The 23,939-nt window shown below is 35.8% G+C and overlaps 1 protein-coding gene across 1 annotated transcript in view; it reads right to left on the bottom strand.

The window, feature by feature from the left end:
* Window positions 1–23,939, bottom strand: part of Smarca1 (SWI/SNF related, matrix associated, actin dependent regulator of chromatin, subfamily a, member 1) — a 74,923-nt gene that overhangs the window by 37,142 nt on the left and 13,842 nt on the right. Inside the window, 11 exon segments of the mRNA XM_051141086.1 lie at window positions 2,540–2,659; window positions 5,187–5,335; window positions 6,247–6,379; window positions 8,079–8,231; window positions 9,103–9,138; window positions 11,781–11,902; window positions 12,913–13,139; window positions 14,064–14,173; window positions 18,667–18,735; window positions 19,698–19,829; window positions 20,996–21,151. Coding sequence (XP_050997043.1) covers window positions 2,540–2,659; window positions 5,187–5,335; window positions 6,247–6,379; window positions 8,079–8,231; window positions 9,103–9,138; window positions 11,781–11,902; window positions 12,913–13,139; window positions 14,064–14,173; window positions 18,667–18,735; window positions 19,698–19,829; window positions 20,996–21,151 — 1,407 coding nt within the window.

The raw sequence follows: 23,939 nt of genomic DNA on the forward strand, positions 1-23,939 counted from the left end.
TGCACCTAAGATTCAGGGATCATTGTGGAAGTAGGAGATAAAAAAAAAAAAAACTCTAAGAGCCAGAGGAACAAAAAGTTAACTGTGAGATTATGTCTCTTAGAAATGACAAAGAAGCTACACCCATGACAGCAGGAGAAACAGTCTTCCCCAGGCAAGAGTACATGGGTTGGTAATACAATACCAAATGGTCATACGTACATGTATGAAAATATACATACAAGTAACATTATACAGACTGAGCCGATTATATTTTTATATTTAAGAAATTAATTTTAAAGAGAGCAAGGTAGGGTATATTAAGGATAGAAAGGGAAGGGGAAATTATGTAATTACATTATATTCTCAAAAATTAAAACAAGAAATTACAGATTAAAATAATGAGAAGCCACCCATTAAAAGGTAAAAATCCAATATTTCAATACCACCAAATGCTGGCAAAGATGTGGACTGAGTTTTCATTCCCTGCTGGGAGAATGTAAAATGGTACAGCCACTTTAGAAAAAAAAAAAAAGTCTGGCAGTTTCTTACAAACCTAAAACTAAGTTTATCATAGGACTCAACAAGCATATTCTCTGGTATTCCCAAAGGAATCAACCCCTTATGTTTTTAAAACATCCTACATATAGATGTGTACTATAGATTTATTCATAACCACCAAAACTTAGAAACAACCAAGATACTCCTTAGTAGGCGGATGAATAAATAAACAGCAGTACATTCAGAATGTGGGCTATCTCTCAGTGCTAAAAAGAAATGGATTGCTGACACATGAAGAAAGACAGACAGAACTGAAACATATGCGACTGAATAAAGGAGGTCAATCTAAAATGACTTCATTTAATTGTATGACATTCTGAAAAAATGCAAAACTCTGGAAATAGAAAATAAAAAGATGAGTGCTTACAATAAGCTGAGAGAAAAACAGGGAAAGATGAGTAAAGCACAAAGGATTTTTAAGGCAGTGAAAATACTTGATGGTACTATACTGGTAGATGTCTTTTTGCATTTATTAAAAGCAATAGAATATGCCACCCTGAGAGAGAAAACCCAGTTGTAAATGATAGTTTGGGAGTGACAATGTGTTCATGTACATTATTGATTGTAACACATGCACCACTTTGACACAGGCTGTTGATTGTGGAAGGGATGGTATATGTCAGAGGCAAGGGGTATATGCTCTTTCCATTTGGTTTTATTGGGAACCTAAAATTCCTCTTTAAAATAAAATCTAGCTTGTTTTTTGTTTCATTTTGATTTGGTTTGGTTTTGGGTTTCTGGGACAGGATCTCTTTATTCTGTAGCCTTGGCTGCCTTAGAACTCACTTTATAGGCCAGGCAGGCTTCACAGAGATTCTGTCCTTCCTTCTGGCCCTCTGCCCCTCTACCTCTGCCTCTGCCTCTGTGATTGAAGACAAGTTCCACCATAGCTTGCTAATGTCTAATTGGTTAGTTGGTTTGTTTGTTTGTTTGTTTGTTTGTTTGTTTTAATTATTCAATATGGAATCCTAGAGTGAAGCCCCTGAAACAGGGAAAAAAACATTAAGGGGAAAAAGCATAGTTTATTTCCTTACATTTCAATAATTAAAGTAACACATATATTGTTAACATTAAAGTGTACTCTTTTGTGACCTGACAAAGCTCTTCCTGACCATGGAAACAATATGTCAACTGCTCCGAGCTCCTACTACCTTGATCCCCTACCATGATGTACTTACTGTACCTTGCATTGTAAAACAAAATAAACAACCAGCACTTGTTTAAGTTTCTTCTTCTTTTTTCTTCTGGACATTTTATTTTTTTAATTAGGTGTGGATGGGGCAAGTACACAGGTGACAGAGGTGACAGATCCCCTGGAGCTGGAGTTCTAAGATATTGGGACATATATGCTCTTAACCCTTGAGCCATCTCTCCAGCCCCACCTAAGTTGCTTTTGTATTTTATCACAGCAACAGGAAAAGCAACCAAGACACTCTCTCTGTGTCAGGTAGGGTGCTAATTACTTTACAAATATTAACCCATTTCCTATGATAATCACTCCACCTGCCTAATACAATCTCCCTTTGGTACATGAAGAAGCTGAGTACCGAAAGGCATTTAACTAGTGATGGAGATGAGATTTCCGCTTGAGTTTTGGGTCTCAAGCACTTCTTGTACTTCCTTTCACTAACAAAAGTACACGTCTAGGTTAAGCATCCTGAGCTAAACAAAAACATCTGAAATCCAAACTGCTGCAAATTTCCAAAATTTAAGGACAGCTTTAGAATATTTTTTATTTCACATTGTCAGACCAGTAATGTCTTTGAAAATATCCCATAACCTAAAAAAAAAAAAACTCCAAAACATGAAACACTTTTGATCCAAAACTTGGAAAAGAATATTCCACTGGCAGTGACAAGAGCAAATATGATCATCATCATATTAAGGCAAGATATATTAAAGCTATCCCTTTCACTACATAAGTGTCTGCATTGTTTTAATAGATTTTACAAGGAAAAATGAAAATTTGACAGTCTAATGGAGGCAGGTATAGAGTTACCTTTTGTTTTTCTCTATAATCTTCCCCTTCAAACTTGTACAAACTTTGTTCAAGGTCCATTCTAAAGTTTCTTAGAGACGACTCTCCCATTTTCTGCATGCGTTCATTCATCTCTGCAGTCTAAAGTTGAATATATTGAAATGAGAAAATTATCAATGAAAATATGTTGAAAAATGTGAATTCTCTGTTTTTCTGGAATCCAGGTTTCATATGAACGTCTACTCTGCTAAGTTTCAAGGGACGAATGCAATACTAGTGGCCTGAGAGACAGTGCTAAAGGATTTGAGTTCAATTCCCAGTGCCCACAAGGTGGCGCACAATCACTCCTAACTCCAGTTCACACTTATTTGACATCTTCTGTCCTCCAGGGACAGCAGGCATGCACATGGTGTGCAAGCATACATGCAAGAAAACACCCATATACATAAAATAAAATAAAATAAAATAAAATAAAATAAAATAAAATAAAATAAAAATTTAAAAACTAAGGCAGTGCTGAAAGAAGATAAGGAGAGAACATACTTTTCTTGGCATAATGGTAAAGTCTCTGGTAGAGTATTTGCATACAACATGCAAGGCCATGCATTCTATCTCCAGTCATACACACACACACACACACACACACACACACTCCTAAAATTTTAACTTGTCTTGAGTATTTGAGAAAAGTAAATGTTTCATTTACAAATATTTTCACTCAGTGCTTCTTTATCACTGAAGATGTAGCCATATCATAATTTCCATGATATTTTTTTTCTTTAAAGGGATTTATTGTTGTTTTCTAATACTGGGATTTGAACCCAAGTCCTCACACATACTAGGTGAGCACTCTACCACTAAGTTATACCCATCCCCTACACTGTATAATATTAATGAGAGAAATAGGTAGTGCTATCATAAAGGCAAGGTTTAAACAGCTTTTACATATTGATATAAAACAAAGTAACACAACATTGTTGTATGACCTGTGAAACAAAAGCATTTTGAGAATCAAGTTGAACCTTTACAAAATATTTATTTACTTCCTTTTTTGTTAGTGTTTTATTCCCTAAGGTTCATGAGCTACAAGTTTGGTACCCACTGTAATGGTAATGAATTGGTGAAATGTCACAGAGATATTGATTATATCTTTAAAAGAGATGGGCAGATGGGGAGCTGGAGAGATGGCTCAGAGGTTGAGAGCACTGTCTGTTCTTTCAAAGGTCCTGAGTTCAATTCCCAGCAACCACCTGGTGGCTCATAACCATCTATAATGAGATCTGGTGCCTTCTTCTGACCTAGTGGCACATATGCAGGCAGAAAACTGCATAAATAATAAATAAATAATTCTAAAAAGAGAGAAAAAAAGGTAATTAAGGTTTTTCCCTCAGGAGTAACTTAGGCTTGCTCTTTAGCTCTTGTGAGACTGGATTAATTACCATGACAGTGGGCTGTTATAAAACCAGGAAAGCTTCTTCTGCAGTTCTCTTGTTTTAATTCTCTTGTGCACGCATGCCCCCACCATATAATGCTATCCTTCATAAGGCCCTCACTGAAAGCCAAAGCTAGCACCAGACTCTTGAACTTCTAACATCTTTTCCCCTTTTAGGTATTTCAGGTATTTTGTTATAGAAATAGAAAGATCAAAAGAACTGAGACAATCCTGAACATGTTTAAAATGGACATAGATATGCATGACAAAGTCAAAAGGCCAACAACCCAGTCTTTTTACCAAATAAACTAAGGGGAAAATACACAAACAGAAGATGAGTATATGGACAACATAGTCATCAATTGCAATGAACAGGCTTTACCTGCACTTTTATTTTTTAAGATTTATTTATTTATTTATTTATTGTGTATGTATGCAGTGCTCTGCCTACATATACACCTGCACACCAGAAAAGGACACCAGATCAAATTATAGATGGCTGTGAGCCACCATATGATTGCTGAGAATTAACTCGGGACCTATGGAAGAGCAGCCAGTGCTCTTAACCTCTGAGCCATCTCTCCAGCCCTGCCCCTTGTTCCTGCACTTTTTTTTTAAGGAAAATATTTCTTTAAGTACAATTAACTAGCTATTTAAACACTTCGAAGGCTGATTGGTTTCTAGATATTTAATATCTGATGTTATTAAAAATATTGAGGTAGTGAGAGGTGAGACAAAGCTGAAATGATTACTTTTTTAAGTGTAAAATGTGATAAGCACATGGAAACTACCTTTTCTGGTGTTTGAAACTTACTATAATTTGTGGAATGAACACATTAGACACAAATTGCACTATTGTTAAACCATGTAGGGTGATTTGATAAAGACTGATTTAATGTTTTAACTCTGTTTACAAATATCTTTCAATTACTGTACTTTATTGAATACAGGGCAAAAAAAAATATCACAGAACGCAGGTCTTCCATATGTGATTGAATACAAGATGTACTGGGTGTTTATGTACACTATTTTCAAAAGGACATGAAGTCACCTAATTTTAAGTGCCAAAGCCTAGTGTTGCTGACCTAAAAAAATAAAATAAAATAATAAAGTCCTGCCCTATGCCTGAAAACGCAGTCCTACCAGTTCTTAAGAAGAACTTAATACAGCAGGTGTGTGCAAATGTGTGGGTTGTAAATAACCCATCATGGAAATACAGTGTGACTTTGAACTAACCTTCTTTTCTCCTCTTTCCAGAATAGTTGTAATGTCTTCATCTGTCAGCTCACTTTCTTTACAAGCAAAAACATGGGTAGCGCCGTGACGTATCATTTGTAACATTTCCTCTTTTGCCAGCTTGTTAGATTGTTGGTCAATGAGTCTTCCTAATAACAATTAAAATGGAATATAGCCAATTATATTTTAAAGAAAGTACAGCATAATGGTTCTGATCAGACACTATTGCATTAAATCATACACAAATCAGCTTTGTGAGAAACATTGGTGAGTTGAATGTTAATTATTTAGTAAATGACTGTCAGTTTTTCTTCTACCACATTTTCTTTTTTTTTTTTCAAAAGAGGGTTTCTCTGTGTAGCCTTGGCTGTCCTGGACTCACTTTGTAGACCAGGATGACCTCGAACTCACAGCGATCCGCCTGCCTCCGCCTCCCGAGTCCTGGGATTAAAAGTGTGCGTCCGGCTCATTTCTACCACATTTTCTATTCACTATTTCTGTTAATACTTGTTTGTGTTCCAATTTCATTTTTTCAGATAACTTCTCTGTATAAAAAAGATGCTCTGATATGTTTGTTTAAATTTTTCAGAAGCTGATATTTGTCTGCTAAATAGCATAAGGTACTGCAAAAGTCACATCATTGACATTCAACTATAACCCAGTTAGTTTATATCATATACTGAAGGCATAGGCTTAAATTAAAAGACTACAAACATCTTTTCAAAGATTATTTACATACAAATAACATCATATAAACTGAGCACTTTATATTTAGGGATATGCATATACATATATGCAGGTAATAACAATCTATTTTTTAAAGGCCATTAATTTGAAAGAGCAAGAAGGCGCATATAATGGGAAAGTTTGGAGGGAGGAAAGGGAAGAAATAATAGAATTATAATATAAGCTAAAAATGAAAGTAAAAAAATATATATTCTTTTCATTGTTTGCCATTTTTGGTCAACCTTTATTGAAAATTAACCTCCTTTGAAGAAAACTAAATGTGTTTTGCTGTTTCACACCTCCCCAAATTAATATAGTTTCCACATAGGAGTACCTTGCTGTATAACAATTGAGTCAAGTCTCAGCTTGATCTCAGCTCTCTCTACAATCCTCTCTTCCACTGTGTTGTCTGTAATGAGACGGAAGACTCGTACTGGCTTCCTCTGACCGATGCGGTGTGCCCGATCCTAACAGAAAGAGTCCAAACATAAGATGCTGGAGACTGCAGACAAGACTTAGACATATAGCTATAATGCTTTAAGTACCTGAAAATAAAATGCAGACTTCAATCTCTCTAAACTTGTTAAGAACATCCAAAGACTTCTGGGAACAAAGAAATCTCTAAGTGTGCTGTGCAGCTACTGGAAAACTTCCAGAATGTCGTAGGTAAATCCCCTTTAAGACGAGGACAAACAGCAGCTAAGGCTTCTGCACTGAGTTACTAAGTAACTTTAACTCACTTACTGCAAACATTTCCAGGAGGAGCAAGGAGTTTTTTTTTTTTTTTTTAAGGAACAAAGTAGTTAGCAAGGGCTGCTATGTTGACAAAAGTCAGCTTTACCTCAGCATCATGCAGATCTTTCTGTTTACCAAGGCAATTCTGGGATACATAGTAAAGGCTCATAAATATTAATGAGATCGTCATAATTTTAAGATACTAGAATTGCTACACTGCTTTATAATTAGCAAAGGTGGCAGGTGGCAACTTCTGGCAAAATATAAGCATGTGGGGAGCATGTGTTTAAAATGCAGAAACTAACAGAGCAAATGAGAGCAGAGAGGAGGTGAGGAAGAATCAAAGAAACAGGGTTGAAATCAGTCCTTGTAGTAAATCTAAAAACACTATAGCCCAATAACCAATTTTTCAATAACACACTTTGAAAGAAAATTCAATAGTCTACAAATATCTGAAAATTTAAACTCCAACCAGTAATCCCTGAATGACCAGACTATGATAAAAGCTAAGAAAACCCACGTTTTAAAACACACACACACACACACAACACACAACACACACACACACACACTTTTTTTTCTTGTAGGGCTGGAAAGAGGACTCCGTGGATGGATAAAGTGCTTAATGTTCAAGCATAATAACCTAAGTTTGGATCTCTAGCACCCATATAGAAGCCAGATATGGTGGTTCACACTTATTATTCTAGCACTGGGAGGCTGAGATTAGGAGTAGGGTGGGGGTGGGACCTGACCAACCTATTAAACCAACGTGTCAAATTCCTGCTTCAGTAAGAGAAACTGCCTTAAAAATAAGATAGAGAAGCATCCTCATATCAATCCCTGGCTTCCAAATGTGGCCTCTCAGGAACACACACACACATGCATACAACAGAGAGAGACAGAGACAGAGACAGAGACAGAGACAGAGACAGAGACAGACAGAAAGAAAGAAACAGATACCAGGTTGACCTCAAACTCACAGAGATTGCCCCCCCCGAACCCACCCCCCCCCCCCCCCACCTCTACTTCCTGAGTGCTAGGATTAAAGACCATGATGCCTAATCTAGAGATTTTAATATGCACTTGCTAAGAAAAATAATGAGATTAATTTTTAATCCTTCTCATTAAAACAAACTCAGGAAGCCTCCTTAATAGGAAAAAGCTGACATTCATACTCTATGATAAAAACAAGTGTGTGTGTGTGTGTGTGTGTGTGTGTGTGTGTGTGTGTGTAAGTTTTACACATAATTGAAGCATGGCTGTTGGTTTTCATTTCTTTCATTTTTTGCAATTAACTCAGCACTTTTAACTCTAACCTCTACAAAAAGCACTCCAAAATTGTTACCCTTTAATCACACATAACCTTTGTGCTATATAAACAACAGTATTCTGAGCTTCAGTAATTTCCTGGTATCATTAAATGTTACTAACCATAGCTTGTAAATCAACCTGTGGATTCCAGTCTGAATCATATAGGATAACCACATCAGCACTTGCCAGGTTAATTCCGAGTCCTCCAGCCCTTGTACTCAGCATGAAGATGAATTTGCTACTATTCGGAGCATTGAAAGCCTCTATCGCTTCCTTTTTTAATTAACAAGGGAATATAAAAAGAGAAAAACTGAGTTACATTCCAAATTGTAAGAAGTAGAAAAGTTAACATGCTCACAGAAAATAATCTTATACTTTATATATAATATTCTCCATAACTTTCTACCATCTTCACAACTATTTTTCTATATACTGCACTGTGTAAGTAGCTGGAGAAAAGATGTTTTTATAAATGAAGTTGGCAAATGTTAACCAATAGAGACAAACATAGATCAATCATACAAATAAATTTCACTAAGCAAATAATAATTCATGTGTATTCTTTGAAAAGAATAGCAAAACTGTTCTAATTGATTAAGAGCTGAAATGCACCTTCAAGTAAAATGTCAGATAAAAATATCAATATAATCCTGAGGACAGATAAACAAGATGTGGCTAAGATCAATCAAGAGAGAGAAGAGTTGAGAAATGCAAGCGAGAGTAAGATGATCTATATCAGTATAATGATAGAGGGAAAGTAGAGAAATAATCAAGAAAATCAGAGTGGCACGTCCAGGGATAGTTAGTAAAAATTAATATGTTATAAATAGCCTCTATACAAAGATCTCATAGAAATTCATTAGAAAAATTCTGATCCCAATAGAAAAATGCACCTGAAAACTGAACAACTTCTACTCACAGAATAAATACAAATACATGAAAACTATAAGAATTATGTTCATTTCTCACTAGTAATCAGATAGATGCAAACAGACAATATAATGACATTTTAAGGATAAAAAAATGATAATACTCAATGTTGATGAGGGAGCAGAGGGATATTGCTTCTGGGAGTGTAAATTGGAACAACCTTTCTGGAAAGCAATTTGGCAACATGCACCAAGAGCCTTAATAATGTTCATACCCTTTGACCCAGTAATTCCACTTCCAGGAATTTATCCTAAGGAAATAATCAGAGATGTGCACAAAATTTATGTATAATGACTTTCACTGTAGCATTATTTACAACAGTGAAAAATTGGAAACAATCTAAATCATCAACAATTAAGGGGACACATAATTTAGAGTACATCATTTAAGTCAAATATTTTCCTAAAACTATATATAATGATTATTGTTACTAACAAAACACAATATAATCCTGATTTAAAGTACCATGATACCGATATATATGTATGCATGTATGTTTCAATTTCTTACATGTTATTTCTCATAAAGATTTCCCAGAGATAATTTATTTTTCAAATCTCTCTCAGTACCCATATGTTACTTATATAGACACAAAATACACAGTTGGTTTTTTCCATTTTTTCTCATTTGTTTTGTTTTGTTTTGATACAGAGTTTCTCTGTGTAGCCTTGGCTGTCTTGGAACTCACTTTGTAGACCAGGCTGGCCTCGAACTCACAGTGATCCTTCTGCCTCTGCCTCTGCCTCTGCCTCTGCCTCTGCCTCTGCCTCTGCCTCTGCCTCTGCCTCCCAGAGTGCTGGGGTTACAGGCGTGTGCTACCATGCCAGGTGCAGTTATTTATTAATGCAATAGAAAAACATGCTCTAAGTTCTAGTCAGACAAAGTGAGTAGCATTACCACAGTCAGTAGAGCATGACCGTGCAGTACAGAACTCAATAATGTGTGGTGACAGGCACCCTGGTGTACAGGAAATAGCAAAAACCTGGGAGTGAAGCACAACTCAGCCACGTATATACATTTGAGACACAAGCCTTTAACTTCTCTGAAACACACTTTCATGTAGCAAAAGTTCCATCAGTACCTTACCCACACTACTGGGAGAATCAAAGTACCTAGCTTATCATAGCTTCTTGATGATTGTTAAGTCTTTTCTGTATAAAGGTGAAACCAATTAAGTCAGAAGATGACCAGAAGCCTAGCTAGCTGATTTTATCCATAGGGAAAGGGCAAATGTCCAAACTATTGAGGGGGGAGGGGAATCCCCACTGCTGATACCCAGAACAAAGCAACAAAAGTATCAGGAAAGGACATGAAATGATTTTTATGAATACAATGTAAGCAGAACATCTCCCACAGGAAAGAATGTCTCTGACTTAAGTGTATTCAAATTTGATGTGCGTAATTCAAAATCTTTGAACAGAGAACAGTATTTGAAGTTTTTAAAGAAAACAGAATTTCCATATAACTAGGTAATGAACAGGTCAGAAGTGACAATTGGCATTTTGAGGCGTGATAATGCCACTAAATTCTGCCTTGCTCTCCACTCCATTCTAGCAAGAAGGAACAGTCGTCTTATACATCACTAAGAATACTATGCTTAATGAAAAATTGGTTTTCAGGAAAGTTTCAAGTAACTGTCTTAGAGAACGTCCAACTGTAAGGTGGGAAATAGTTGAAGTTTTAAACATTCTTTTATGTGGAAAAGTTCCCATAACTTTCTTTTCAATAGGTAGCAGAAAACCCTTAGCATAAATGTCTGTGTGTTGTTGGCAAAACTGTACTATGTGATACTCAGGCTTCAGTAAGAGTGCAAGTAAGAGACAGAAAGCCTTGTCAATGGAAGGAGCTGTGGAAATAGAAGGACATGGGCTGAGTGTTCTATAGCCTGAGAAAGTATGCAATTTCGTGGCATTCAATATGTGATACACTGCATAGTTTTAAACTGTTTGTACAGTTATTGTATTTAAACTGTACGGTATTATATCCACCAATCTTCATGCTGTCACCAGGAAGAAGCATTAGCACTAATTTTATCTTTATGATACTATTAAAGATACGGAAGCTCGCAGATTTAAATGACCTGTATACAGTAGGAAGTGGTGGTACTAGTGCTAAAACTCAGGTCTTCAAACCAAGTTCTATGTATTTTCTATTATACCATAGAATCTTGTTCATTTGCCCAGAGCATGAGTATTAACTTAAAAAAGACAGAGCCCTGAAAGATCACAGAAAAGAGAAAAATAATTAGCAAAGTCATCAACAGAGTGATTTAATGGGTTTAAAATGCCTTCAAACCATGACTTTCATGAAGGATAATCCAAAGACTGATAAGAATTTCCAAATATGAAGAAGACACTGGATGCTAGGTAGGTGTACTTATTCATGCTTAAAAGCCAATATTTTGGCATCCAAAAATCCCAAACTCATAAGGACCTACATTATTTTGTCATACTTCATTTCTTAAAAAGCCCTCCACAGCTAAGACTGTTCTGTCCATATTAGGGTTGGTTAATCATAAATCAGCAAAATGACCATCATTAAACTCCACAAATGGCAAGGCTCCACTCTGGGACACAAATTAAGAACTGAAACACATAATCAGAAGTCAGAGAGTAGGTTGAGAAACAGTCAGTGGCACAGGGGCTAAAAGAGAGAAGGATGAAATCATATAGACGAGAATATCTCTGAAGAGCATAGGGTGATCTGGAAAAATCAGTGGAACAGAAGCTAAGTGTGGAAGAATTATAGGTAGAAGAAAGATCATGAAGGCAGTAAGAAAGTCAGTATCACTTATCAGTAAAGCAGACCAAAGCTTAAAACAACATGGCAATGAAAAGTATTATGTAACTGAACTCTGATTTTTGAAGTCTTGCTTCATTTTCTTGTCCTCACCTCTCTTTCTTCATGTGGGGTTTGTCCATCCAGCCGACAATATTCATAACCACGCCACATACAATAATCCTCCAAAATGTCTAGCAATCGAGTCATCTGGCTAAAAATGAGAACTCTTGACCCTAAAGTATTTCACCAGAAAATCGAGTTACACGTCTTGTGTAAAGAATGAAAATGTCATAGTGAAACACATCTCTGTGTAATTAATATATGCTAATAATTTCATCTAACTTGAAATTCAAAAACAAAATAAAGCATCATAATCTAAATAATATATGAACATGCCAACACATACACACCACAGAAACGAAGATTGTTACACAATATTATGTATTTGTTACACTATAAGGTTGCTTTGGGTCTTCAAAAATGTTCCGCACACACTGTCATGACTAAGATTCTGCCTTGTCTTTGTCCCAAGCATCTATAATGGTCCATATAATCTCTCGCTGCACTATCATTGCAACTGTCTTCCACCCTGTCTCCTGGTTTTACTGTCATCCCCAATAGGTTCCCTGCATAGTGCTACCAACCTTATCTTCCTGACATACAATTCTGATCATGTGACTTCCTGTCACCAGGTCTTCTTTAACTCCTCTACATCCAAAATAAAAGCCTAAACCCATTAAACTATGATTTGATTTTAAAGAACTTCCATAGTTTGGCACCATCTATCCTTACCAAATTCACCAAATACCACACTACCTTCCATACCATAAACTCCTCTGTTGTGTTCCTTTCTTTCACGCCTGTTTCATTGCCCTAGAAAAGCACTCCCCATCCCCTTCTCAATGGCTCACTCTTGCTTACAATCCCCAATCTTCACTTCAAATACCATCGCTATGAAGACATTCCCAATTTCCAGTTTCTCAGCAGCACAATGAAATGTACTTAGCACAATGAATTGCAACTCTTCTTCTACACTACACTGTGAACTTCTCCAGGGCACACAGCCATTGATCGTTGTCTTCATCTTTGCATTCCTGACCTGCAGGAAATTTCCTGACTAACAGTAAGTACTCAAGAATGTCTACTAAGCCAGTAGATGAATAAAAATGAAACATTCTATTCACATACAAATCATTATCATGAGTTTATTCCATGTTAACTAAGAAAAAAATCCCTCACTCACCCTGTTCTTTAATTCTCGCCAATAGCTTATCCAGAGCTACCATTTTACCACTATTGCTGACAATGTGCTCATCTGTCGTATAAGGTGGCCCAGGCTCCGCACCATCAAACAGATAAGGATGATTACAACACTTTCGGAGCTGCATCAGAATATTCAAGAGTCGCATCTTGTCCATCTTGCCAGCAGAGTTTAAAACATCAATATCTTTCATCAGAATTTTTGTGTACCTAAGATGTTAAATTATATTCCATCAATTTCAAGAAGACGATGCCATAAAGAAATGCCCCACTAGCAGTATGGCTAGATTCATTTAAATAGGAATAAAGTAGATAAAACAGATTCGAATGGAGGGCTGGAGGTATATCATTCAATGGTAGAACGCATGTGTAATATGCACAGTGCCCTGGGTTCAATCACAAAAACCAAAAAAGTCTTTGATTTGAAATAAAATATGACCTGAGAAACCAAGAAAGTAAAGGCGTGAACATTTTGTTTTCTATGATAGTTACTTATATGTTGCTTACGGACCTGAGTCCCTATACTACTAGATTACTAGAAATTGTCATCAGCTAATAGTTGTTCCAGCAGCTACATCTGATAATTATCCACTAGCTACTGAAAGTTTACAGCCAACTTTTACTTGTTTCAGCTATATTCATGTTTGAGCTCAAAGCAATCTCATTTTCCTTTTTAAATAACACACATTAATTTTTTTCTTTTTTTTTAATGAACTATTCACTTTATATTGCATCATAGCCCCCTCCTTCCTCTCCTGCTGGTCCCACCCAGCACCCTTCTTTCCCCTCCTTTCCCCTTCACTACTCCTCAGAGAATGGTACCTCCCCCTACACATCCACCCCATCTCATAAGGCTGTATCAGAACTCAGCTTGTCCTCTTCTCCTGTGGCCTGACGAAGCAGCCCCACCAAGGGGAAGTGATCAAAAAGCTGACAGCAGAGTCTCTGGCAGAGACAGCCCCTACTTCTCTCGGTAGAGGGCCCATATAGAACCCACATTAATTTTCTAATAGGATATTTGTATGCTTTGACTTACTATTTAAGCATAAAATTTGATAACTGAACAATCAACAAATGTGATTTTTAATAAATTCTTATGTATAAATAAATGTTATTGGATATGAAATATCTCACCATTCCCGTTGCATTTTACTCAGTCCCAAGTAAATCTTGATTTCCTTTTTAGGAGGCAGACTCTTCTCTACGTCAGTTTTTATACGGCGTAACAAAAATGGTTTTAAAACCTAGAAAGCAATGTTTATTAAAAAAACATATAAAGCATTTACAATTTCAAATTGTGTATTTCATTAATACTATAGTTTTAACAGTTAAAACTTTTGTCCTGATGCATAATCTAACAAACACCAGCAATAGCAAAAAGCAACAGCTGCCTCATCTCTCAGTAATTATCCACCAAATAATGACTCCTTCGGGAATCAGAATGAAGGCTGAATGGAGTATTGCTCATAAAAAAGAGTGAATGAATGGTCAGCATCCACAAGACCCTAGGTTCAATTCCAAGAGCCTCTAAAACTGAGGGAGAAAAATTAAACACCCATGACTTGATAGGAAAAAATAATCTAAAACTTAAGACAAGACTATTGGCTATTGAAGAATCATTGAAGAAGTCTTGCTTTACATACTGCTGTTAATATAAGATTTTTTAACATAGGGATAGTATGAAATGAAGTTTCAGTTTAGATTCCCTCAAAATAAACTTAAAATTCAGCCATTTGAAATAATTAAATAAATGAATGAGAAAATAATTTAGTATTTTTTTAAAGACACGAATGAACAGAGATAAAAGGTAATTAGTGTGTACCTGGAACACAGACTTTGTCACAAGAAAATAATGGTGTTCCAACTCATAGAGTACCTATCAGCAATATACCGCCATTAACATTATAGGTAGTAGTTAACCCTTATAATAAACACTGAAAGGAATATGGTTATTTCTTTTTCATTTTTTTCAGAATTATTATTTTATTTAATATGTGTATTTTGTCTGCATGCATGTATGTGCAACATGTGTGTGCCTGGTGCCCATTGTGGCAAAAAGAGAGTATTATATCCCCTCAAACTAGCATTATCTACCATGTAGGTGCTGGGAATCAAACCCAAGTCCTTTCTACACAAAAGCAACAAGACTCTTAACCACTGAACTGACTCTCCAGCTCTGAGTATTGTTATTTCTTTTTTGCTGGCTTGGGTTGGGTTGGGTTGGGTTGGTTTGGTTTGGCTTAAGTTTGGGTTTTTTGGAAACAAGGCTTCTCTATGTAGCCCTAGCTGTCATAGAATTCCCTCTGTAGACCAGACTGGCCTAAAACTCAGAGATCCACCTATCTCTGCCTCCTGAGTGATAGGATTAAAGGTGTGTGCCACCATGCCCAGCTAGATATGACTATTTTAATTTCAGTAAGTTCACCAAAGTCACTATGCTAATAAATAGAAGCAGAATTAAAGACTCAGACTTTAAGTTTATTTCTTCATTCGTCTAAAAATATTTTAATATGTATATTAATGTATTCTGCATTGAAAATAATTATACCGATTTCCATGGCTGCTATAGCAACTTTTGGTAGTTCATGTACAAAAATTATTCATGGTAGATTTGCAATAAACTGTAGCCATTATTATTAGAGATCTATAAAAATAATAAGACTTGGCTTCTGGTCTGAGCATCTCAAATTTATCTAAAAGTTTATTAACACATTTAAGCTGTTTGTAAAACTTTGAGACAAAAAAAAAAAACCTGTGAGGCAGTAGAATGTTAAATGTCAGTCTTACTGGAAACAAAGTCCAAGATCCCTAGAAAGTGCTCCTAATAACAAGATATATAGAATCCTATATATAATGTGACGTCTCATAGTATATGTCTATGATAAATTTAATTTATAAATCAAGAACAGAAATATGGCAACAATATTAATAATAAACTAGAACAAGCATATTATAGTACAATAATATTATAATACAAATTATATGAATGCATTTTCTTTCAACAGTAGAAATTATTTTGTAGTAAGGATAATAATATTTCCAAGACTGGTATGTAAATTGGTGGTATTTCATGAATAGAGAGTAATCATTTTTTTTATTTCTATGAATTTCTATATTTTTGTAGTATAATTAATCATTGGTAACTAAAATTATAGAAAGCAAAACTGTAGATAAAGGAGAGGTACTACATAGATTTTACAAGATGATTATGAGTTAGAAGTATATATGCTAAGATAGGGAAAGTATTAGAGTGGATCTCCAAAGAAACCAAGAAACAGTTTCTAACAGTAATTAGGAGGACTAATTACTACTCGTATACCCTGAATTTAGCAGCTGGAAAGTCATAGAAAACTACATGAAGTAGGTTTCACTCATATGAAATGGAAAGCCATCAGTGATCAATGGGTTTATGAGTAAACAGGAGGTTAGGTAGTGAAGATATAGAAGTAAACTACTTTGTTAAGAAGGTTGGCTGTCAAGAAAATAAAATCACAGTTAAGGACCCAAAGTTGAGAGACCAAAGATAGATAGATAGATAGATAGATAGATAGATAGATAGATAGATAGAAAGAATGAATGGGTGGGTGGAGTGGGCAAAAGTGCTTCACAGACAAGCACTGGAGAACTCAGGAAAGTTAAATTCACAGGCATCCTTCAAAGGAAAGGGATGTTTAGTATATCATCCTTCAGGAATGGTGGGAATGGATATCATTTACAATATGCTAATCCTTTACTGTCTGATGAGCCAGGCTCTGCCTGTATCTTCAAGAATTTATGTTTTACTATCTCAGACCCTTCCCCCCTAAAACCTTGAGCATTACTTCTAGGTCATAAAACTCGTCCTTGTGAGAGATGCCGTTCATAGTTTACAACAGCCTATGGGACTTCTATATTATCTTAGGGCCAGGCAAAATCCTGACTCCAAGGAGGATTATGTTTATCTCATTCATTTCCCACAGACCCTTATCTTAAGCATAGTTTCCAAGTCTACCAGAACCCCTTACAGACTTACAGATGAAGCCATATGTACTTTGTAAAGATCTACAATGTAAACATGTCTTAAGCTTTGTTGTACTCATGGAGTTGAGTTACTTATTAACAGAAAAAAATTTTTGAAATTTGTGCTATGCTTAAATATGGCAAAAAAAGAAAGAAAAAAGAAAAACAAGCTAAGGTCAGAGTACAAGAAGTCTTGCCCCAGCACTAATTACTAAATCGGGTTGAATAGAGTTTCATTCTTCCCTCACTCAGATCATATTCCCTGCCAGCTTTAAATTCTGCAGGGACCTCTCATAGGAAGACAGACAGACAGACAGATGTGTGTGTGTGTGTGTGTGTGTGTGTGTGTGTGTGTGTGTGTGTGTGTGTGTGTATTAGGTCAGGTAGGTATGAGTTTAGAAAATCAGAGCCTTTGCACTATGGGCTATAATCCATTTACTATCTCTTATAAACTCAGAAACTTCACAAGGACCTCAGGGTAGCTACATGAACATGTTTATATATTGAGGAAAAGGAGACAATCTAGAGAGAGTAAAAAATTTAGTTATAAGAATAAATCATGGGGGCTGGAGTGATGGCTCAGCCTTTAAGTGGCTAAGCTCACAACCAAAAATATAAGAATAAATCATGAGATAAAGTCCATAAGGAAACAAGAAATTATGCGATTGAGAATTTATATGGAAGAATTTGTCATTGAGCAGAGAAAAGATACTGCTTCCACTCAGACAGCTAATTAACCAAAATGTACATAGTTTTGGAAGACAGGCCTATAGGAATGAATCCCTGTGGAATGACTTCTATTTTGTCATTCAGAAGAGAATCGTGCTACAAACTGAGAGAGGTAAAGGGCAAAAGATGCCTGACATTGAAGTCTTGAGGTTGGGGAGATCCTAAACAATTGTTAGAAGAAAAAAGAAAGAAGGCTATAGAAGATTATGTTGAAGGAATCAATATCATGAAATTCCAGCTTATCCTTGAGAATAAAAAAAAATCATAGTATTCCCCACCCATAGAGTTGTAGAATTGTCTTTGTCAGTATTGAGCAGTCTCAGTACAAAAAAAAAGGTCACTATACTTATACAGGGCAACAGCATTACATTCTTCCGGTCTGGAGTTATCAGGGCAGTTGTAGCAGAGGAACAAGGGTGCACAAGGCTTCACAGTACAAGCAAAAGATTGATCCAACTGATACAAAAATGTTTTTCTTCAGATTGATAGACTAGAGAAGCAGGGCTCTGGAGACTGGAGACCTTTGTCATGTTACAGAAGAAATAGAACAATAAGAGCCTATATGGATGTAAGTATTTATCAAAGAATGGAAAATATTGACCAATAAATCTTCTGACGTCACCCGAAGATTAACAGATGACAGAGAAGACAGTGGATGGGAGACAGAACCGAGAGAAAGCTCTTGACTCTCAAACAGAGGTTAATAATACAGTGGAGCGGCAGTGGCTCAGAAAAGTCACTTAGCAACAAGGAGAATACCAATGCTATCTAGAGAACTTGTGGGGTATGAGAGTGACAAAAAAAGGATCACAAGATCATGGAAACCAAAAGAAAAAGTTATTCTAGAGAGGTCAAGGATATAATGGTTTTGCTGACCATGAGGCTCTTTAAAAGGCTCTAAGAGAGAAGCAATGAGACTGAGGCAAGCAGGAAGTCCACAAGTTCAGATTCTATGGATGTTTGTTTTCTTGTAAACTGATTGTTGGCTTTAATGACCACTAATACTTACTACATGGAGTCTTTCCACAAGTTTTTGATCGCCAAGGCAATTTTTAGTGTCAAACCAAGAATCAAAGTCCTGTGGAGGGGTGAAAATTATGCAGTAAGTACACAAGTGTTTTAAAATAAATTTGATATTCTGTATATTCTTATACAACCAATGTAGAAATAATCTACTTTAAAAGTACTTTCAAAACATGTTTTCCTTTTACAACAGGTCAAAATACTGAAACCACTGATAAAGTTTAGATGGCAATATAAATGAACATCATCACCTTAGAAAACATTAGTCTTCACTATATCATATAACATTATATCTAGATAAAAGGAACAGGATTAAAAATTCAAGCCTTAAAACCTTCAATCATTAAATTCTATTTATGGATCTCATAAAACTATTGATAATAATGAAAAATAATGTCTCTCAAATTTAATGAAAGGGTTGAATACACCACTCTGAACTCAGTCTATCTTATCAGTGTCATAACAATGGGATATACACAAAATAACAAACAATAATCAGAAAGAAGAGAAATATGCTATTTCCCAAAATATGATTATTTTAAAATTTGGGGGGGGGGTTCTTATTCTTTCTTGAAAAAACCTAAAGTACACAAATGAAGAATCACAAACAGAAAAAGTTTAAACTTTAACCTATTTTCTGTACTATGAAAACAAATATCCCAGAGCCAGCAAGATGGCTCACAGGGTCAGCACAACAACATGAGTTTAATTCCGCAGAGCATACCTAACAATGCAAGGAGAGAACTCGCTCCAGCAAGCTGTCCTCTGATCTCTGCATACACACACATCATAGCCACACAAAAATAATAATAAAGGAGAAAAGGGTGGGACAGAGGAAGGGAGGGAGTGATGTAGGAAGGGAGGGGAGAGCATAGATGAATCTGAACATTCAGATATATATTAAGATATATGGCTTGGAGCTGGGATTGGAGATTAGTAGTAAAGTGTTAGCTAAGCACCCTGGGTCCAACCCTGAGCACCACTACCTTTCACACAAGTACTTTGTTTTAAACTTACATCTGCAGAATTAAAGACATCCGGCAATAAGAAGTTAAGTAATGCCCAAAGTTCATGCAGATTATTCTGCAAAGGTGTCCCAGTTAGAAGTAAGCGATTAGTTGACTTGAACTCACGAACAATCTCGGAAAGCTAAAATTAAATAAATAAATGAGTAAATAAATAAATACTTTTTAAAGTAGTAGTTATTGTTCTGGTTCTTGGAATACTCAGCATTCAGTTATATACTTCACTCAACTCATTCATGATACACTGACTTGACAATTAGTTTTCTATAGAAAAATATCCTACTTCAGGTGGCATTGCTACAATAAAGGACAACCAAACACTAATATCTTAGACATTTCCACACCTGAAAGAACAAAATTCATATTTGCATCTGAAATCCCTCCCCCGTGATGAAAAATTTTAGTTCTCCATTTTGGGTCTCAGAAAATCAAACGTCTTCTATTGGATCCAAGCTATCACTTTATATAACAAAATCTTCAGCCCACCAACCATGTTCATCTACATGCACAGCTAAGCTCCAACTCAGCCTGCTCACAGTCATTCAGCTCCAGAATGGAGCTCATTGCCCCTGATATTATGTATTAACATTTCGAGTTTCAGACCACAACAATATGACAAAAACATAAAATCAGTAATTTTAGAAAAATCCTATTTTCATAATGCTCTTAATGAAGCGATTATTCTTTAACATGCGTCCTCTTATCAAGTATTAGTTCCAATGTGAAATTAGTATGATCCACCTGGTGGTTTTGCTCCAGTTCTGTCCCTGTTTCTCCCAAAGTAGCCCAGTGATCCAAAGAGAGCTGCATCATTACAAGTGAAGTTTTTCCTACTGTTGATGAAGTTGAATGGCAACAAATAATTGATATTTTTCAATATTAACACCAGATTCTAATTCACACAAATAAGATAATTCCAAAAAGACTCCTCTTTTAATCCATAGGAATACACATAAGTAGCTCCTCAACAAAAAAATAAGTCAATGTAAATGATATTTGTACACCAATTATTCTCAACAATATTAAAATAATGTAGCATGAAAGAGTTAGGCTGCAACAAGAGAGACTGCAAATAAATATCTAATTTGCATTAAAAATAAGTGCTCAACTTTTATTGGTCCTGTATTGAATAATTTAGCCTTTATGGGCACTTTGAAAACTGATTGTCATTCACATTCTAGGAATAAAACCACAATATTCTATTATTTATTTTTTATTTTAAACACAGAAAAGTGAACAAACGAGCCTACAAAGTAAATGAAAACTTGAGTAGAGTTATTAAGAACTTACCTTAGATTTTTCATTTTTTATTCTGTGAGCTTCATCAATGACTAAGTATCTCCAATGGAACTTTTTAAACACAGATTTCTCTTTAATTACCATCTCATAAGAAGTCACACAAACATCCCACTCTCCCGGCATCATTTCGTCACGAATAAAAGCAGCCTGATGCAAAATAAAGTGTGCTATATTAGATTATGTTGACAATGAGATCACCAAAGCAAACTATCTGGAGGATACTGAGAGTTGTATAGGACATCATAGATCACTTTGTCTAGTTCATTTGAGAAATAGGAAAGTCAAAGCTCAAGAATAATTTTGTGGCCAATAATCGGGCTGTGTTGAGAACATATTTACCAACAAAAGAAAAGCAAAAGCTCGCCTTGGATGAACAAGAAGATTACTTCATAGCACAAGAGGCCCAAAAGGACATGGAAAAAATAGCTGAACACCTAACAATCTCATTTAACACATAGTAACATTTCCCACCTTAGGAGACATCTTGTATACTCCTTCATTTCCAAGCGGACAAGAATTATATGTTTTGGTAAGGAATTCCAGAAGCTCCTTAACATTTTAGTGGTTATTAATATTATTATAAGGCTACAGATATGGTTTCATAAAGGGACTCTTCTCTATATAGTAAAAGAAGCTATTAAAAACAGTAAGACTATCTAGAACTATTTTTAAATCTTCATAGGCAGTCACCACCATAGCAGGCAACGTGACTGAAAACATCTTTAATTGGGGTGAACTTCATTCCAGATGTTGTAAGTCAAAGTAAAACCACAAAATTTTAAAGGAAGCAGAAAGTCTATGTGAAAAGGAACTACTTGGTCCTGTAACTTCAGAGTTGCAGTGCATGAACAAAATCAATGAGTTATTGCAAAGTCTTTACTTCATAGTTCATAGCCGTGTACCAGACACAATGTTGATTCATTCAACAATATTTACAAGTGCTAAATATGTATTAAAAGATTTCTTAGATTGACAAGGATGACAGAAAAATACCTTCATAGCCATCTCATAGCTAATTGCTGAGAAACTCTGCGGTGGGAGAGGGGGATGAGGGGAGGATGTAAAATGAACAAATTTTAAAAAATAAAATCAAAATAAATCATTTTTTAAAAAAGAAACCCAAGCTTCCTCTTCTAACTTAATAAAAAATATTGCCAGCTGTTTTTAGAGGCTATACATACTACTAGGAAGTTAATTTACATACACATCTGTGTATGTATATTTATGTGTATTTTTCTATGTTGAGTAATAAACAGAAGTGATAAAATGAAAGAAAGGGGGGTAATTAAAATTGTAGAGGATTGTTGCAGTAGGAGGGCGGCTGGATCCTGATCTCACTGACTCCTAGTAACAGTTTTTTCTTGTTTCAGCCTCATGGCTCCTCAAGAATTTCACGGAGTTGAGATTTATTTTATATTTGACTTAACTCTCTTAGAATGTATGAAACTATAGGCCAGATTTAGAGTTAGGTACCTCAATAAAATATTGATGGCCACATGACTGCAAAGCTGTGCTTTGCTGGTACTAAAACCATGCACACTGAAACTCGCTCATAACTGCACACTCAGTAGTGATGTTGGAGTTAAGACCACATCTGTTTCCATGTCCACTAGATATGAATTCCTCTGTGATAGATTTTTAAAAAGCAATACTGCAGTAGATTTTAAGATGATTTTAACTCAGGAGACAGAGGCAGGCAGATCCCTGTGAGTTCAAGGCCAGCCTGGTCTACAAAGGGAGTCCACGACAGCCAGGGCTACACAGAGAAACCCTGTCTCAAAAAGAAAATGATGATTTTATATCAATCAAGATCAAGAGCAACTCTATATAGACAGGACCAAGAATATCCCTAACAACTTCACAACTTTATAGACATCTAATTTTTCATTATTAAATATTAGCCTCCTAAAGTATTTACCGCCCTCCTCCTCCTCCCCCCCCCCAAAAAAAAAAAAACAGAAAAAATGGAAGGGTCAACATTTGTATGCCATATGATACAAATGTTCAAATGGGTTTACAAATGATCATCTAGAATTATAGATACATCAACATCAATCTCTAAGAACTGAATCTAGCACGTTAATTACTTACGTGACTGATAATTGCTGGTTCTGAAACCTTTAATGATGGACCATAATAAACCGCATTTAACCTGTAGATGTTTGAGTGTGTATATACAAAAAGCAGCTTAAATAATTCCTCAAAGTAATATTTTTGTTTCCCATGGTATGAAACTCGGCTTGTTTTCTATGCTGTGTTTTGATTTTTTAATATTGTCATTGCCCACTAACATGAAACCACAACCTATTCACGCGTGATGACTCACAATTTGTAAAATACTGACTTCACAGACTGGCTTTCAAGACTAAGAGACTGTTGTAGTCATCACAGTCCCTGTTTCCCAGAAGGCAAGCAGGCAGAATTTAAGTGCATCCACTCCTCCTCTTTAAAACTCCCAGAGATACTTCATGAAACCTTTGGATTCTATATATCATATTTAAAAAACCATTGATTTACATTTTTATGCACTGGGTATGGTGTCTCAAATTTTTAATCCACTATTCTGGAGGCTGAGGTAGGTGGAGGTGAGTTCAAGGCCAGCCTGGTCTACACAGTGAGTTCCAGGCCAGCTAGGCCTGCATTTGTGAGACCCTGTCTCCAAATACACACACACACACACACACACACACACACACACACACACACACACACACACACACTGTACTGTGAAGACTTTGCTCTTTTACTTATGATCTTCAAGAAATAATTTTTAGTAAGGTACGAATAGCCTAGGAATGTAATTATGTAAGCAATAGTACTATATTAAGTAATAGCAATGACCAGAAGATTTCTAAGTGACCAATTTGCTACAGAGAAATAGTAGGCTTCAGGAGAAATCAACCTTGTAATTCTAAATTTATGAACTCAGTATTTC

This window comes from Acomys russatus, chromosome X (assembly GCF_903995435.1).
Source record: "Acomys russatus chromosome X, mAcoRus1.1, whole genome shotgun sequence".
Classification (NCBI taxonomy): Eukaryota; Metazoa; Chordata; class Mammalia; order Rodentia; family Muridae; genus Acomys; species Acomys russatus.